An 18,990-nucleotide genomic window follows, 5' to 3' on the forward strand; every position below is an offset into this window, starting at 1 on the left:
TACATGTACACATTACACACCAAAGACAAACATACACACAAATATGCAGACAGGCGGCCACACACACACACACACACACACACACACACACACACACACACACAGGGGATTACTGAATCCCTGTCCATTCCCGCTTTGCTGTTATCAGTATTTACTCTAGGGTGCAATCACTTAATTTCTCTTGTCTTCCCTCCTCTCGATTTAATTTTCTTATGACTGTCCTCTGCTATGTGAAATGTCTTCAAACACACACACACACACACACACACACACACACACACACACACACACACACACACACACACACACACACACACACAGAAATGCATATCTGATCATGTGTGATGATGTAGCGAGGACAAACGGTACAATTTCATCTATGTATTTTTCCAGAAACTATCGTGTCCTACCTTCCTGTTTCATCTTCCCCAGTCTTGGTGTGGGCATGGGTGGCGTCTCGGTGGGACGTACTAGGAGGGGTGATACCCCACCATTGCTGAGGGCCCTAGGCGGTGGAGTCACCGTTGCCGGGGTGATGTCAGCATCGACAGGCCGGGAGAAGGAGGCGATCCTCTGTAAGATGGAGCCCACACTGTCTTTACCATCACCTGTGGCATCTTCCAGAGGCCCCGCAGGTCTAGGGATGGAAGGGCTTGAGGGGCCAGAAGATGGAGATGACATCTGTACCACCTGGGGTCTGGAGAGCAGCTCCAGCTGAGGAGTCTGGGCTGGGGAAAGGGGCACTGGGGAGCGGCTCACCTCCGGGACAGGCACTGAGCCCTGGGAAGGAGTTGGAGAGCGCGGGGAGAAGGGTGAACACGGGTGGTGGAGGGAAAGTGGCGGGGTGTCAGAGGCACTGTCCAGGCTACTGAGGGAGGCTGAGGGACTAGCTGAAGCTGATGGCGGGCTGATGGGGTAGTGGAAACCTGCTGTGCTCCGTGGAGGAGGCTTGGGGGGGTTTGGGCTCACCAGTCCTCCCTGAGGCTTGGTGCTGGAATTGGTTGAGGCGCTGCTCACCAAGCTGTCCAGATCCAGGGGAAACTTATTGAGACGTGGAGTCTCTTTGGGCTTGGGTTGTGGGGCCTGGAGCACCTGGGGCCCCTGTTGCTGGCAGTGATTGTGGTTGTTCGAGCCAATGTAGCCATCCTCCCCAAAGGAACCTGCATTATGAGGACGCCCGTTCCAGTTGGCGCTGCCATACCTCAATCCTGGGGACATCTCACCTCCACCTCTCTGGATCCCGCCTCCTCCATCCCCAATCTGGAGATCTAGGCTGGGCATGGAGCCATGGCTCACCCCTCGGGGATCTTGAACCCCCCCCAGCACGATCCCTGGCCCTTCATGCACCTCAGAGTGGAAGACACTTCCATGGGAGGAGAACTTTTTCAGGGAGTGGTTGCCTCCCAGGCCAAGCCGTCCTCCGAAGTGCTGCTGCTGCATTCCTGGCTGTTGTTGGAGCTGTGCCTGAGGGTGGTGGTATTCTCCTGGAGGTGGGGGACTGGGATAAGACCCAAGCTTGGTCGGAGAGAGTACCCCTCCACCCCCTCCAGAGTATTCCAGGCTGGATGAAGAGCTGTGAAGGCTGTCGTTGTCGCTGCCAGGCCCCGACAGTGTGGACGAGAAGTAACCATTGGGGTTGAATCTGTTCTGGAAAGATGCGGCTCGTGTCACCGAGGTGCCATTGTTGTTGATGGCTGGCTTGTTCATGGTGCCTCGGTTGAAGGACAGACTGCTGACAACTGTGCGAGACTTGAGCACTGGGCTGGGGTTTGAACTCAAGCTGATTCGGGAGTGGTAGGCTGCAGATCCCAGGTTGTTGTTGTTGTTGTTGAAGGTTGCTGAAGGGGACTGGACACCTCCTCCTCCTCCTCGTCCCTCGCCGGCTTTGTTGTGGTTAAGAAAGAGGTGAGAGGAGGAGGGAGAGATGGGGGAGGAGACAGGGGAAGCCGGGAGATCATCCACATCTTCAATGTCAAAGGATCGCTTCAGTGCTACAGGTAGAGAGAGAGAAGATGATAGCCATTAGAGAAAATTAGTCAGTTGTAACCACTTCTGGGTCTGTTCAGTGTCTTTCATGGTACATATATACAACATTTAATAATAATGCAATATCAGATTTTTATAGTAATACACATTTGGTTTAAAAATATTGTTTATTTGGTGCTTTTGGACGGCCACTCACAGCCTTGAAAGACTTCTAGAACCTACAGTATGAGTAAAGGAAGGATTTGATCTGGGTTTACATCCAACTGCCTTCCACTTCAAATTCCAGCTTCATGGGAACTGGTTGATGGATAGGCTGCTGCTGAATGCAGATAGTGACAACTAATGGCCAGTCTGCTCATCAAACTGGCACAGAAGAAAGTGGAAAAGATGCAAGAACAGGCTAGTGGATGTCCTGGAACACTGCATTCAGTACACTCCATGAAAACCGTAGTTCTTTTTTGCCACTCCATGCTGGGAGGGAGGCAGAACAGTCGTGTGCTTTTCAGAGCCGGTTTGACACCAGAAACATGACATATCAACTGAGATGAGCAATTGTGGACAAAGTTAGTAGTGGTGTGGTGGTGTGTGTAGCAATGAAAAGAGGATACTTTGAATTCTTCCAAACACACAAGGGACGTGACCAGTGGCAAGAAAGTACGCGATTTCACTACTGTCCATGCACCATGCAGGCTCAGACTACGCTTATCTATTTGATCTATCACGTGTCATGTTTGTAACAGGATGAAAGCAGACAAAACATCAAATCAGGGTTCTCCAAAACGCAAAAAGTAAAGCCCAAAAACAATTAAAAGGGAAGCCTAATGTGCAAAAGGCTTTTTATTGTAGCCTTATAATACACACATTTCACAGTGTTAATAGGCTGTTAATGGGCTGCACGTATGTTTTTTTGTGCAAATCCTTAAATGCGGGAAAAAGGGTAGAGGCTATTTTAAGGTTGTAACAAAAATGGTATTTTTTGCAGATAATGGTGGCATTTTTATTATTATTTGTAGAGTTTTCATGTTTAATATGACTTTATTTGGTTATCCTCTTTGCGCAAGCATCTTAGTAGTAGTAGTAAGGTCGCAATCAGTGTTACCAGTAAAACAGTTTGGTTGTATGTGTGTTAAGTGTAAGAGCTTTAAAAGCTTGAAACTTCCTTTAAGGTTGACAGATTTAAATTAAATCCAGGAACAGCTGCATAAGCGCTTTGATATTTAATTATGAATTATCATATTTTATTTTCAATTATTAGATTATGATGAATCAACCCGCTTTAAATCTTTTATGTAAGTTCATGTTTGCTTCCAACTGGGCTAGTTCTTGATTCCTGTTGTGCAGTGGACCCTTTAGTGGCATGGTCTGAAAATTCATTACACAGATTAATCTTTGCTCTTTCTTTGGGGCTGTCATAACATCAGTGTAAAACCCCAGGGCGTGTTCATTCCAACATACATGGAGTAGCTGAGTCCATGTATGTGTGCTTGTCTGTTCACAAGGGCTGCTTGCTTGGATATTGTATGCACACCTTCACCTTGTGCATGTGTGCGAGTGTGTGTATGTGTATATGTCTTTGTGTTCCTAGGTGGTCTGGTCGGGAGTGTTGAAAAGCTGCAATCATCTCAAGAGTATTTTCCTTGCAAATCAGAACACCATGACAGCTAAATGTCTTTCCCCTAAACACAACACACACATACCTGCAAACACTGCTTTCAGTCTAAATTCCAAAGAGGTTTGTGGTCCCATTATGCTTTGCAGCAACATCACCGAATGGATCGCAGCATCTCACAGTTTAACACTTTCACCCTACTAATGCCCTTTCAATGAGGGCCTTATAGGTGATGTAACATAGCCTCTAGCAGCCATACTGGAAGTCGAAAAACCCTTAAGTAACAGTGGTTGTGAACAGCTGACTGGGTCTCTAGACGTGCTACTTGGCATTGCAGCGGAATTAAACTGAGATGTTTAATTAATGTGCTGTTTTTGACAGGTGGCAACCTCCCAGGCTGGAAAGTGAAGCCAAGGCAGAAGTGCCAAAAATGGCAATTTCTTGAGGCTGGACAGCAGACAAGCTCTATAAACCCTGATGTAAAAACACCCCACTTTCAGCACTTTGGTTCAAAAAATGATAACTGTAAAAGTGCCACAAGCAGCATAGGCCAAATTTGTTACGAGCTGTTGCAAATTTGCCTACTGGCACACACTGTAGCCATTTGTGGGCTGATGGAAACTCACAGCAGAGTTGTGAATGAGTTGTGAAGAGATCATCAGTTTAGTTTTGTTAAATGGGAGGAGGAGAACATGGATACATTCGGTGTTGGCTTTCACGAGTGATATCTTAAATCACATAAACAATGCAAAATCATGAGGACAGGACATCCTCAATCTGCAGGTCTACAGGCTTAATCGTTTTGTAGTCTTATCCAGTGTTTGGCTGTACACTGGACGCCCTGCTGTCCGAAATGTAGTGTTTTTTTTTCATTTTTAATAACTGATCTATATTACTTTGTCATAGATCAATAATAGTTTTTATTACAGACCAGTGTTTCTATCAGTCAAGTCAAGCTCACAGTGAATACTGTAAAACTTAAAAGCTGAGTCAGTTACATGAGAACAGTTATACATCAGACTATTTAAGTAACCTATTTTAACCCCCACTTACTGACAGATTATATCAGCCTCTGACACTTTTTACAGCATTTTTATCCCATGAGCAGAGGGTGACTGACAATACTCATCACCACTTTTTTACACTGCCAAGTATCATGACACGATATATTGTTACATCCCTATATACAAGAGCACAAAATAACCAACATCTATCACATTAACAATTTGTATTGGGTAGATCTAGCTACACAACGTGAAAAGCAACTGAGCACATATTAGACACAGTATTAACTACAGTGTATGTACACATGCATGTATGTGCACTGTGTATGTGCACTGTGTATGTGTCTCTGCTCACAAAATTTCATCTCTCTCAGCTCTGAATAATCTTGGTCACTGACAGCTTTTGCCTTTGTTTGGGAACAGTGTCCCCTGCCTTTTTTTCCAACACACACACACACACACACACACACACAGACACACACACACAGACACACAGACACACAGACACACACACACACACACACACACACACACACACACACACACACACACTCACACTGTTCCTTCCTGCTGCAAACACAAAGGGTGGATTGAGGTCTGAGCTGGAGTTGGGGCATCCACAGGCGTGTTGGGTTACAGATGGACGACTGCAACACGACCCAAGGTCCTTTTCAGTGGAAGACAACAGGGGATGAGGGGGCAGGACCAGAGTATGTGTGTTTGCGTGTGTAATGTGTGTGTAATGTGTGTGTAATGTGTGTGTGTGTGTGTGCTGGGAGGGGGTGGTTCACACAGGAAACTGAATTTTAATCTTCTGTGGTTGGGGTTTGGCAAAATGAACACTATTGCAAGTACATCAGTATAATTTTGTTTTATTGTATGGATTTTTATGAATCTATGTCTATTGGTTGAGCCTCATTTTTTCCCCTCTATTACTGAAAAAGTTGCTGAGATTATTGCACCAACAATAAAAAGCTACTGTGTCAGTGTGCTACCAGCATCCTTTTGTGAAATCGGGACATCTCTCTGATCAGTTCAAAACAGTTTTCACTGGTGCCTTAATATAAATTTTATCATCTCACGTCAAGTATAATTCGAGCTACTTATCTGGAATTTTGCTGTGACATTTTCCAAAAATAAATAAATAAAAATCATCTTTGTGAACATGGCCCTAGCAATTCTACTAAATGTCAATAATTTGGATGTTTGGTCAATTTACTGCAATTTACCCACATTTTACGCTGCAACTAACTATTCTGCAAATCATGCAGGGAACTATAGATATCCCAAGATATATCAAAATCCTTCAATTTTCAAATTTGAATTTTTGGTTGAAATAGCCACCTTATAATGTTCTGCTTCTATGGAGTTTTTCACATGGTGCAATTACATACAAAGTCAATGCAAAGATGCAAATACACATGAATTTGTGCTGGGCTACACTACACAAATGATGTGAATTTCCGCGTCGAAAATGATGTGAAAATTCGAAATTCACAAAAAATTTGCAACTATATTCATGCAAGTCAGCGACATGAAAATTCACTTCGCGTTTGGTCTGAACACACCATAATATAAACCACAGAACTGATAACTGACTGTGGAAAGCCAGTGTTTCCCCATGGACTATTTCCTGGCAGAGGGAGTGTTTCATTCCGCCAATTTCAAGTCATCAAAACACAGCAGTGCTGCTGCTTTTAGGAAACCTAATGTGGACGACTTTATTACAGTGATGGATACTGGTGTGAAGAAAGTTTGAAGTCTCTGAAAGTTCATTTTCATATCGTAGTGGAATGAATGGAAACCAGAGGCTGGAGAAAAGGGATGAATCATGATAACAGAGTTCTAAAATATGACGACCTGCTTTGGGAAAAGACTAACAGATTTTGTAAATATTAGGCTAAGCATGCAAAATCACTGGTACGGTCCTTTAATGTTAACAAGTGACACACTATCCACAACTAACCCTAGTATATGTTAGTTATGCAAATCAGGTGTGTTAACAGCAAAGTAAATTAGCTAATTCAGAGCTGGATAGTTTGATTAATGTTAGCTGACCAGATACAAGATGCAGACACACATGATGGTACAGATACTCAACCTTATAAAACAACACACAAAACTGATCAGGTGTATCAATGGCAAAATAACGAATTAGCCATAAACAACATTTAACGACAGTGAAGCACATCAGAATGAATGAGATGCTGAAAATGCAACGCTGAAATGCAAACAGCATTGCATTTCAATACAACCACATCATTTGCAAAACATATCAGTGTAACAGGAACAGAAAAGTTTCACAGAAGTTCTTTAGGCTCTCTGGAGACACAAGCAGCTGTTCACAGTCATTGTAGCCCGAACGCTGAGGACATCCGATACAGCACCAGCGGGTGTGTTACATCACCTCAAAGCCGTCTATGTCAGGCCCGTTTCATATTAATTAGCCTATAACTTGGTTACTGTTTATCAAATTGATTTGGCCAGAAAGAGAAAGTTTGTTAGAATGTTCTCATCTCTCAGCAAGTGCAAACAGTCCTATCTAAACTGGGTTTAAAAAAAAAAAAAAATCAATTCATTTTCCCTGTATCTTTTTTTTTTAAATCATGATGTTAGGTACTGGTTTGTGGTACTAGGGAAACTATGTGAGCTGGTATTTTCCACAGCGGGTGGCTTTTGGCTGTGTAAACAGTGTTATTATCAGCTCCACTTTATCAGGGCATCACCTACAGCACTGCAGATAGTATCACCTTCCTGCCTATCACGGCTAGCCTCTGTGTGTGTGGGGAGGGGTATTTAAATGAAAAAGAAAAACGAAAGGACAGCATGTGACCTGAAAGACTTGCAAAATATTTTAAAAATCAGAACAGTTTTGCAAAGTACATGAACACATCAATAAAATGTGTTTGTAATGTCTGCACACTGGGTCAATGCATGGTAGCACTGTTCTGTTGGGAATTACCGCATTGTTCTGTTGCACTGCAATAACTGCATTAGGCCTGAGTGTTAGGAATTGGATTATTTGGTTTGTTTGATCTGTGAGGTTCGAAGAATACACACCCACTGGGATATTTTTTTCCAAGCACAGAGAAAGAAAGCATTTTTCAAAAATTCATTAGAAACATATCCTTGTAAACATGGTCTGAGTAAGGTATGTAGTGAGCTTCAGGATTCTTTGTGGGTTTGTGGGCCAGAGTCAAGTTCTTAAGTCTCTGAAGCCCATGAGCCAAGCAGGAGTTTTTTTTTTTTTTTTTTTTTTTTTTTTCCATTTAACCTTCTGAAGCAAATGAAACATTGCTACTGTGGACCATGAAGATGCTACTTTTTAATTTTCATTTATTTATTCATTGTCAAAATGCACAGATTCATGATTTTTTGCAAATATAATTTTTACACATATTTTTACATCATTTTGTATGCATTATCTTTTAAGGGTTGGTGGTGGTTATGGTGGGTGTTGTCTTTATTTATTTTTATACACAAATTGAGGCTTTACAACAAAAGCAATTGCATCCTCATAGCCCAATGTGAGATTGTGACATATTTTTAAAAAGTAATCAAGGGAACTTTGTTGAGCCTGTCCCTGGGCTCTTGGGCTTTGGAGTGTGAAGTCAGTGAAGGTACACATCCTGTCCTGAACAGAAAACAGCTTACAGAAGCAGGAGAAGTTCTGAAACACACACAAGGGCACATATTCAGGCTTAATAAGTTAAAGTATATGTATGTATGTGTGTGTGTTTGTGTGTGTGACTACAGTGCATCCATCCTGCATGGCTCCAAGAGCTACGGTGCAATTACAGGGCTGCTCTCATGTCATTAAGAGCCAAACAGCCTGTGCGTTGTATGACCACACCAGTGGCCTCTGAGTGGCTGAAACACACAGTATTCATTCAGTTTTGAGTGTTCGCTCTAGTGAAGGCGGCACCCAAGCTGCTTGAGCAATGCGCCTGTGTGCTGAGAGTTTGCACTCTCAACATCATAGGTTTGAGTCTTTGTGTACTCATAACACACCAGAATATACTGTATACATTTCCTCACTGTCAAATACTAGCTGAGAATAATGATGAATTTGATAAGCAACCTGTCAAAAACAGTGTGAAAAGCTGTTGGCCAATCACTGTCTGTCTGTCAGCTGATTATGATCAGAGCTCACTGAAAAGTGTGGCCCTAGGCTCCACAGGCAGACATACTGTAGTCAACCAAATACCAACACATACTGTCAAGCAAATATCTGTATTTTTTACAGAGAGTCACATTTTCCCAAGTGTAAGGAGAAAGATAGATAATAAGTGCAGAGATCCAATAGAAATGTCTGGTGGAAATGGAATTGGCAAGGGACAGTGAAAATACCAGCAAATATCTCACTTATTACATGGCTACTTATGAAAGTACTTAATTTGACAAAATTTTGAAATGACTTCATTAGCCTTTAAGCCCACAAGGTGGTGAAATAAACAAACACAAACAAAGGAGATTATGCCAATACAAACAGCAACAAGTCCCAGTACCTATTTCTGAGGAACTTAAACAGCTCTTTCCTTGTTATTTTCCTTTTTGAATTGGAAAGTAGATCCGGCGGGTAGAGTCTGCAGGAAACTTTCACATACAGTAGACTTGTGCCAGGAAGAAACAACCTGATATTACTCTCACAAATAATCATAATTACATGAAAAAAAATGGGTACCGGGACTTGTTATTTTTTTATATTAGCATAATTGGCTTTATTTGTGTTTGTTTATGTGCTAAAAGTAATATTTTGAGAGTTGTTTTGCTGCACTATAGAAGTGAAGAGAGACACAAATACAGTATTCTGGATTACCTACCCAAGAGAGCAACTATTGAGGATATTTCACCACCAGGTGAACTTATAATGACCAGATAACTATACAACCCAGCACTCTTTAATTTTGCTTTGAGAAACCATTGAATCATGGTCCACAGCATCTACTGTCATCCATGGCTAGACACATCAATAACATTTCAGTTACATTAGCTTACTCCAGGTTATAGTCTATGTTACAATAATGTATTTTTTGTCCGTATAATGTTTATGTTACATTATGAATTGAACTAATGTCCATACTGTATTGACTTTTCAGCTCTAGAGGATATCACTGTTAAGTAGCTTTATGAATGGCAGCAACGGACTTTCTGTGCAGAGTGACATAATAAAGTGATCATCCATAGCAGCAGTCAGTTATTTAAAGATCCTATGAAATGGACTCTTACTGTCCATTTGATACATTTCTTGTTGAAAGAGGATGTTTGGGTGGGATACAGAGCAGGGAAGAATCATTCACCAGTGTAAACCAGTTAGTACGTTTACATGCACACCATATTCCTGTTTTAACCGGAATATTCGCAATATTCCGGTTGCGCACGTGTCATGTAAACATGCACCGAACCAGATTAAGGTCATATTCCGGTTGGAGAGAATTCCGAGTAAGACCCCTGGCATATGCCTGTTCCAACTGGAATATTGTGCCATGTAAACACCTTAGTCGGAAAATGCCCCGAACCGGAATATTCATTCGCGTCTGCACATGCTCGACTCACAATGAATCATGGGGCGTCTTTGTTGCTATGGTTACTGCAAGCGGGGAGAACGACCTGGCGAACAGCAGCGAGAGTCAGCATTTTTGGAGTGAGGAGGAGACTGCAGCCTGCCTTCAGCTAATGAAAGATTTTAATATCATGGAGTATATCAATGGGAGAAAACATCGAAATAGCGACAGCTTCTTCTTCTTCTGTATTTCCGGCAGACCAGACGCCTACACGCGTACTGCTGCCCCCCGCGGCTGAACCTGACTGTCGCATTACATTAGAGAGTGGAATACGCCGAAACACGAGAACATGCCAGGTAACATGTAAATGGAATATTCCAGTTGCCACAGCGCAGTTACCTTAACCGGAATATTGACCCGAACCGGAATACGGTGTGCATGTAGACGTAGTCAGTGGGACTCAGTTTGGAAGAGAAACACTTTGATTTGAAGGGTTAGCTGGACGAGAGAGGATGTTTAAAGATTTGTGACTTTTTTTTTTTTGGTTTAAATTTTAATTTAGACTCACTAGTGTAGGATGATGTCACTATTTAAGATACTCTGCTTTAAAGGAAGTAGAAATCATGTGAGGCCATTTCATGAGGGGTTTAAAATATCGATCATTGTTCAGAAATATCAGTGTGCAGAATGCCATCATTGACCAGCCTCTGGGCTTGAGCATTTTACAAAGCTGTGTAGTACACAGCTAAGTAGTAGTCAAAACCTGCTTTTTCATTTGCTATTCTTGGGCTGAGACTGAGGCTTTTTAGTGTGTTGCCTGTAGCAGCACTGAGTCACTGGTACTGATCAACAACCACATCCAGTTATTCACTTATTGCATCTTTAATACTGCTGGCTTGTTTCAGCTGCTTGCAGGGCAGGCGAAAGACTTGTGGCCTTGTGAGGCCCCAGGCGGGCTGGGGAGGGGGAGGGGTGTGTGTGTGTGTGTGTGTGTGTGAGTGAGTGAGTGTATGTATGGGAGGCGGGTGGCAAAGAGGGTGGGGGGCGCTAGACTGGGCTAGCTGGGGCTACAAGTGCGAACCTGCCCTCCATACAAGAGATAAGGAGGCCGGTATCAGGTAATTGCTGGAACCCTGTCAAACACCAAACACTGGGGAAATAATTATGGTGGCAGTGGTGTGTGCCGTCTCCACTCAGCTCTACCTGTGTGTGTGTGTGTGTGTGTGTGTTTGGCTCCACTCCCTCTTGTTCTCACAGTTGTGCAGACCCTAATCCTCTCCTCTTACACAATGCCTCCTGAATCTGATAAAGAGGGACAAACACTCTCTCTCTCTCTCTCCCTCTCTCTCTCACACAAACACACACACAGACACACACAAATACCAATAGACACACACACACTTCTGCACACGCACACAGCCCACTATAAACCCAACCACCCACAAACGTACACACACAAGTACCACCATTCTCAATGAAAGAAATTTTTCCAAGTTGGTGGGGCAAGTGTGTGCGTTCGTGTGTGAGAGACATTCTTCTACAGCAAAGGCATGTCAGCGTGCAAGGAAGAGTGTCTGCGTGTGTGTTGAGAGTGTGTGATGACCACATGCTTCCTGAAAACACAGCCTTGTTGACATTCACCAGCTTGGGGCTTCACCCATTTGGGTTCATTTTGTCCAGCGCTGACGTGGTAATGAAATTCCATGAGATAAACATCAGCAGGGGTTGAATCTTGTGTGACGCTCTTAATCTGATTTCTGGTCCTACAATTGACAAAAGACTTCAAAGTGAAGACACTGATAAGTCGTTTATCTCTGAAACGGGCCGATGGAAACATCAAATCACGTCAGACGCCTTCTCCAAACCAGTCACAGTGTGCGGATTCCAAGAGGCTGGAAGTGCGTGTTCTTGTGGAAAGTGGACATTTCTTGTCAAAGGGTTTGCAAATTAGGAAAAAAAAAAACAAACAAACAAAAAAAAAAAAAAACGCACAATCTTGGAAATCTGATTTGTGCAGCATGCTGTGACATCAGTACTTGTGTGAAGAGCAATTTAGTGAATTTCCTGTTTTGGGTTTTTTTCTAAATTTTATTTTCGTTTTATTTATTTATTTATTTTTTAGTTATACCTATGTGACTGACTGCCCAATCGAGCAATTAGAGGTTTGAACAAAGGTTTTTCATGTCCAGTCTCATCTGTAAATGTTTCTTTTTACCAACAACAATCTGAATGATGACCTTTAGGGCATTTCATTTCTATAGGGGAGAGTGGGGTAATTTGTGCCAAGGGGCAAGTAGTGCCACCCCTGTTATCTAGAAAACCATAGAAGAAGTTGGTCATGTGACCACATATTTTTGAAGAGGCATCCATTTCGCTCATCCTGCAAAGAAGGGAGACACATGGCTTGAGAGGTAAGCACATTTAAGTTCAAAAAACATTTTTTTGCCCTCCAAAGTAAAATTTCTATGATCAAGGTTTTTTGATTGCTGTGTTTGAACAATTATAGAAAACTTTGAAAACAGTTCACACAGGTTTTAGTACTTTAGTAAGCTACACCATGAGTCTATACAGTTAGCATGATGTTAGCTCAAAACAGCTGGGGGATACATTTTTTTCAAAATGGTGGGCCTGGGGTAAGTTGTGCCACTGGCTTTATTACTTTATTGTATTTTATTGTTATTGTACATTGTCTTCTTACTTTTGATCACTAAAACTATTCAGATTCAGATGAAGATGATTTGCAGGTGCTCATTTTGGAATTTTTATTTTGTTCTGGGTATGTGTTCATGTGGCGCTAGGCCTTGTTATAGAAAAGTGGCCTGTGATCTTGTTAAAATAATAAATAAATGTTAAATAAATATTTTTGTATTGAATTTGTTTTGCTTTTATATAGCATTATCATTTGTGAGATTAAAATAATCTGTTTTACTTCAATTATCAATGGCACAATTTACCACAGTGTATTCTCTCTAATGGCACAATTTACCCCACACCGGGGGCAAGTTGTGCCACAAAACCACTTTTTTTTTAAAGCTATATATATGCACAACATCCTAACCTATATGTGCATATTTTAGTTGGAGGCATTACTGTAATCCCCTTGCTCTAAAGGCACTTTAAGTAAAAACTGGCACTACTTACCCCACTCTCCCCTACTTCTATAACTTCTACGTTTTGGATTTTTCCTGTTTTGTCATTTAACCAATGAGAATGACTGAAGAATTCAATTGTAATGATTTCCACTGGAGGTTTTAATAAGCTGTAATGTTCCTGAGTCGGGACCTTATGTCTTTGATGCCTCGTGGCGCTTCCCGAACATAGTGATAGCAGCTGTTTTTTAAAGTGTTTTGATCCAATCGTCTTACTCAACATCACTGAATAAATGTACTGCTGTTTGTTGATTTATGTATTGGTTATTTGTTTTTGACGATGCCAGTAATTCCTGTAACCTAAAGGAAGGCCATTAAAGCTGAAAACAATTGGCTCTTAATGCATGAAACATCTCTGTGCTGGTACAGTCTAGCAGCTGTAATTTGACCCGCCACACTGCCAGTACACGGTCAGCGCCCACCCTGCTTTTCTATCTGCTGTCGTCCCGCAGAGCCTGACAGTGGGAAGTGAAGAGCTGCAGTTGTTACAAATCTGGCAGCAGGTCAGAGCTCCAGAGGAAGGAAAACAGGGAACAACTGGCCTCCAGCTGGGCGGCTCGGGATCACATTGCCTTGGAGTAGAAGTAGATGCTCTGTGTGTGTTTGTGTGTATGTACCCTTACAAAGTCCAAACATCCTAAAAAGGTCAGAGAGATGAGAAAAGGATTCTCATTCGAGCTGGTGCTCACTTCCATAAGGGGTTTCGTTTTAGAGCTGCAAAAGGCAATTTCTCAAGTTGGGAGCAAGAGGTCATTTATAGCCAGTTCACAGTCTAGGTTAGCGGGTGTTGACTGCTTCCATAATCCTCCAATGGGAGGATTATGTTTCAATTTTCACTGTTTGTCACTTATTTTAAAAATCCCTAAAGAGTGCAATAAGAACAACAATGAAGCAGTCATCTAGCTAGCAGCATAATGGCAAGTTTATGATGGAAAACTATTAGGGGTTGTCTACTTCTCTGGATGTTATTTGAGTCCACATGGTGCTGAAACCTCCTCATTAGTTGCTAATCCTCAATACTGGATTTCTATCTCTCCATTGACTTCCATAGCAAAACAGCACCCAAAATAATGGTACCCAGTTTTTGAGTAAATTAAACAGCTCTTCTCTTGTTATTTTCTTATTTGACTCAGAAAGTAGATCCGGCAGGTAGCATCTGCAGGAATGTTCCACATTGTAGCTTTTCCCCAGGGAGACACAACCTGACAGTACTTTCAGAAATAATTGTAATTAAACAAAAACTGGGTACCTGGACTTCTTGTTTTTCATACTGACATAATCCACTTTCTTTGTGTTTTTTTTTTTTTTGTGCTAAAAGTCTTATTTTAGTGGATGTCTTGCTCTAGCAATGGGTGGAGAGATAGAGATACAGTATTCTGGAATGTACAGAATATTCTAAAGAACCGTTCTGTAATTGGGATGCAAAAAAGAGCTCCGTATTGAAGAGACAGGCTTTATTGCATATTTCAGTGCATGCATATGAGGGAAGCTAAACTTGACTGTGAAATCTGGTGAATTATGAAGAAACACTATAAGATGGAGGGAAACCCTCCTCCACTGCCTGTCTGTGATGGCATGTTCTACTATCAAAACATAGTGCTGTGCTGTGCCACTTTCACTGCTTAGGAGCAGAGTCAGTGACAGTGCTGATGCTACAATCACAGGAAATTAAAAAATTGGTTAGATTCTCTGCCTCATCACCTACTACTTTATTTTTTGTCTCATTCTGACTGGGCGATAGTTAATTTTTGCACATTATTACAACTGTGTCTGCTGTTACAATGCATCCCGCTTGGACAGGAATCTGTAGTATTTATTCTATAGATATAATTTTTGTGTGGATGCATTTTGATTGATTTAATTTGATTTGATTTGATTTGATTTGATTTGAAGGACCAACAATTATAAACTGAAAGCAGGCCATGAGCAAAAGAGAGAAAAAAAAAAGATTAATAGAATTGTTACCAAAAATTGAAAAAGACCTGAAAATCTGCAACAAGATTTTTTCCTGAATTACAATACAACTATATGTTTTAGTATATGTTAAAATGACATCAGATCAGTGATGCTGGATCGATTTAAAGCTTTATAGATTTATCCTCTACTGTGATGTATCAATCAGTGATCATGAGTAGCAAAGTGAACATTTGTTGCTATGGAAAAGTCGGGAACTGTGAAAGTCTAACTATTTAGAGTTGCTAGTGACTGGGTCATTGAAAAAAAGATTAAGTGGCAAAAGGCAAGGAAAGGGTTCCAACCTCCTTCTGCATCTTAAGTAAACTGGGATCACCCAGTGACAAAAGCTGATTTAGAAACCACTATGGACTGGGGGTTTGGAGGCCCAGGCTGGCCTGTGGACAGGCAGGGAGGGGAGCCCGAGTCTGGGCTTGTCCAGGTACATCCTCCCACCTCACTGCACATTCCTCAAAGGTATAGCTCTCTGACGACCCCAGCATAGACAAGGAGAACCTGTGCATCTCCATGTGCAAACACACACACACCCACACACACACACACACACACACACACACACACACACACCCATACACGTGAAGACCACTTCCACTTACTGAAAGCACATCTGGAAGACACATTCCAAGCAGCCGTTTGCAATGTCGTAATGCAGCAAATAACACAGTGCCTGAGAACTCATAAACACACACACACACACACACACACACACACACAAACTAGCGCTTACATCACTATGTTTCAGATGTCCAGCTACTATTTGCATCATAAGCACCTGTTGCCTGAAAAAAAAAAAAAAAAAAAAACATTAGACAGACACTGAAGTCTATTAAAGGAACAGTCCATCCAAAATTTTAAAAGCCAGTATTTTTTCAACTGCCTTAAAAACAGACTTTAGTCAGCAGCATAAAGGCCAGTACAGGTTAGTGGAGGACATTTAGACACCACAGAAGTCTTTTCATGATGCTTTGGTTTAAGAGTGTTAGCTGGGGGGAAGTCCACCTCAATGGCAGGAGGCTAACAGTTAGCATTTGGAGCATTCAGGCAGTATCCAGCGTAACCATGAGAGGACTGAACTATCCCTTTAACAGTGTGTTCAGGCTAAATGCAAAGTGAATTTTCATCACTGACTCGCACAAATATGGCCACAAATTTTTCAACTGCAACTGCAACTCAGGCAAATGATGTGAATTTCACATTTTCATGTCATTTGTGATGCGTACTGCATATTCGCGTCTATTTGCGTCTTTGCATTGACATTGTATGTAACTGTGCCACGTAAAAAAGTTGGACAGACTGGCGGGATGCTCATACAGGATGTAAAAAAGCAACAACAATGGAAAAACAATAATTTTACAGAGAGGAGGTACCTTATTTTAAATGATGATTAACTTCAGGTGGCACTATTTTTTGGAAAGCTTGTAACTGTAGTATCTAAAAACTACCTCAAGCTCCAATCAATTTTGTTTCAGCGCCAAAGTACACCCCAGATGAAAGGATCCTGGCTTGAACCTTTTCCTGTCCTCCATTACAGACCATCTGCTGAACTGACCATTATACGATGTCTGCACTTGTGCTTGAACGTTTTGATTTCATTACACAATATCATTGTGTAATGACATTATTACATTATGATTTTAACTGTCTATGATGTTTTCCTTGGCACTATTGTATTCCATGGCCATGGAAATAGAGGAAATTTCTGCCAACATTAACAAGAACATTTATTTTTTTTTCCACTTCAATTCAACTTATCATCTAAAATTAATGTTTTAAGGCCAGACTCATCAGACCTTCACTGAGTAATAGTTTTATCTCTCTAACCCTATTGGCTCATTAGAGGAAAGTCATCATGTCTTAAGGGCTCCTTGACAAGTTGGAGCACCGGGTGACCTCAACTAATGTCTTTTCAAATTCTGCTGCATTATGGAAGAATGGCTTGGCAACAGGCCACACTGAGTACTGTGTGTGTGTGTGTGTGAATTTATGATTTAGTGGAGAGGCACTTGTTATAAAGATTGAGGATGGGGCGTCCTCTATATTATAGCCTACTCAAGTGCAAATAAATTTGATTTTGTTCTGTGTGTGTGACATCGCTCAGACATTTGTAGTTTCAACACAAAATGCACACACACATGCACACACAGGTCTAAGTCCTGGGTGGTTGTGCTCCAGTGCATTAAAGCAGGCTGGAATGCTGGAGGGCGACCCAGTGCTTTGTTTTTGATCGACCACCACTTGTTATGACCAAAGACAATTGGCGGTGTATGTGTGTGTTTCCATGCGTGCATTTGTATGCGAACAATTTTTTTTGTGTGTATGGTCACTGGGTCAGTAAGTCATGGGACGCTCTCTGATCTTTCCAGGGTTTGCGCCCTGCTGGATCGCAGTACCAGGATGTGACAGGAGTGGGCGGGGCCCCCCATAGCCTTCTGACCTCCCTCTAATCTCCCATGTTACCCTAAGGCCCTCATGGGCTCCTGTCTCTTCCTGGATGAGATTCAGACCAGGGACTCAGAGGTTACACTCCCTCCCATTACTGTGTTGATTCAAATAAATGAGACTGAAGGTGGACATATCCTAAATGAGCACAGAATCAGTTTGCCATTTCCATAGCAAAACAATGACTGTCCTGACTCATAATAGTTACATTCATTACAAATATGGCAAGTGCCTAGGAATTGAATCATATATTAGGATGTCAATTCTTCCCCAGCTGTTCTGTAGGACAGTAGTGGTGCTATCTTCCTTTCATTGTTACTGAGTGCTGGATACTGGCTGGATGCTCCACATGCTAACTGCTAGCCTCCTGCAATTGCAGGGGCCTTCCCCCCAGCTAACACTCTGAAAAATAACTGCCTTAATCCACTCAAAGAAAAAAGTTTGACTTTAATGATGTGCAGCATGAAATGGTGTAAAACAACAACAACAACAACTGACCATTAAAAAAAACATTATCAATTTGCATTTGGAGCATCCATTCATGTTAATGGAAGTGTAAAAGGGAGTTTCAAGATGAATAAAGTTCCAAGATGAAAATGATCGTACTAGAGGGCGTTTTGGGGCATCACTGATCACGGGAATGGTGGAACAACAATTAACATTCATGCCTTGATTGGATATAAATCCAGATTGGAAGTGACCTACTTTTTAATCAAGCATTCTTCATACTTTTCATACTTTTCCAATTTAGCAAGAATCCACTGATCTGTTCCTTGTATGTACCCTCACATACACTTAAAGCAGCATGAAGTACAACACTGGTCCTTTGTTCTAACATGGGCCCAGGCTTCTCTTGATATGTGAAAAGACACTAAAGCAACCCTCTTCAGTTGGGTTTCCTAAATCACATGCCTTAGACGCTGGCTCATATACATCTGATTAAAAGGCCAGCAAATACAAGTGGGCATTGGACACAAGGTTCCACCTTTCACCCTGGCCAGCCCAACATCAACAATTGCTCCCCTGTTACCAAATCAAATTTAGAGCCGTCACATCTAACTATCGTTTGCCTCCAGAGGGGCTTTTGGCCCTGACCGCACAGCTGAATGAGCTGCAGTTGGTGTCTCCTTGAGAGGATAATTGGAGACAGCGAGTTATCTTAATGTCTCATTCAGGGGGCCCACTGAGGGAAGCAAGCATCTGTCAGGCAAAACCTGACCCATAAGGATGGGCATCATTTAGGGCATCAAAGAGGTGGACCTAGAGCAGTGGTAACTATGGTAACTAGCAACTGGTATATTTACTTGATAAACTAGACTGTACAA

The 18,990-nt window shown here is 41.9% G+C and overlaps 1 protein-coding gene across 1 annotated transcript in view; it reads right to left on the reverse strand.

The window, feature by feature from the left end:
- Window positions 1–18,990, reverse strand: part of septin12 (septin 12) — an 85,160-nt gene that overhangs the window by 62,662 nt on the left and 3,508 nt on the right. Inside the window, exon 2 of the mRNA XM_030058685.1 lies at window positions 411–1,991. Within this exon, the coding sequence (XP_029914545.1) occupies window positions 411–1,991 (1,581 nt within the window). The remainder of the gene's footprint in view (window positions 1–410; window positions 1,992–18,990) is intronic.

This window comes from Myripristis murdjan, chromosome 8 (genome assembly GCF_902150065.1).
Source record: "Myripristis murdjan chromosome 8, fMyrMur1.1, whole genome shotgun sequence".
Taxonomy (NCBI): Eukaryota; Metazoa; Chordata; class Actinopteri; order Holocentriformes; family Holocentridae; genus Myripristis; species Myripristis murdjan.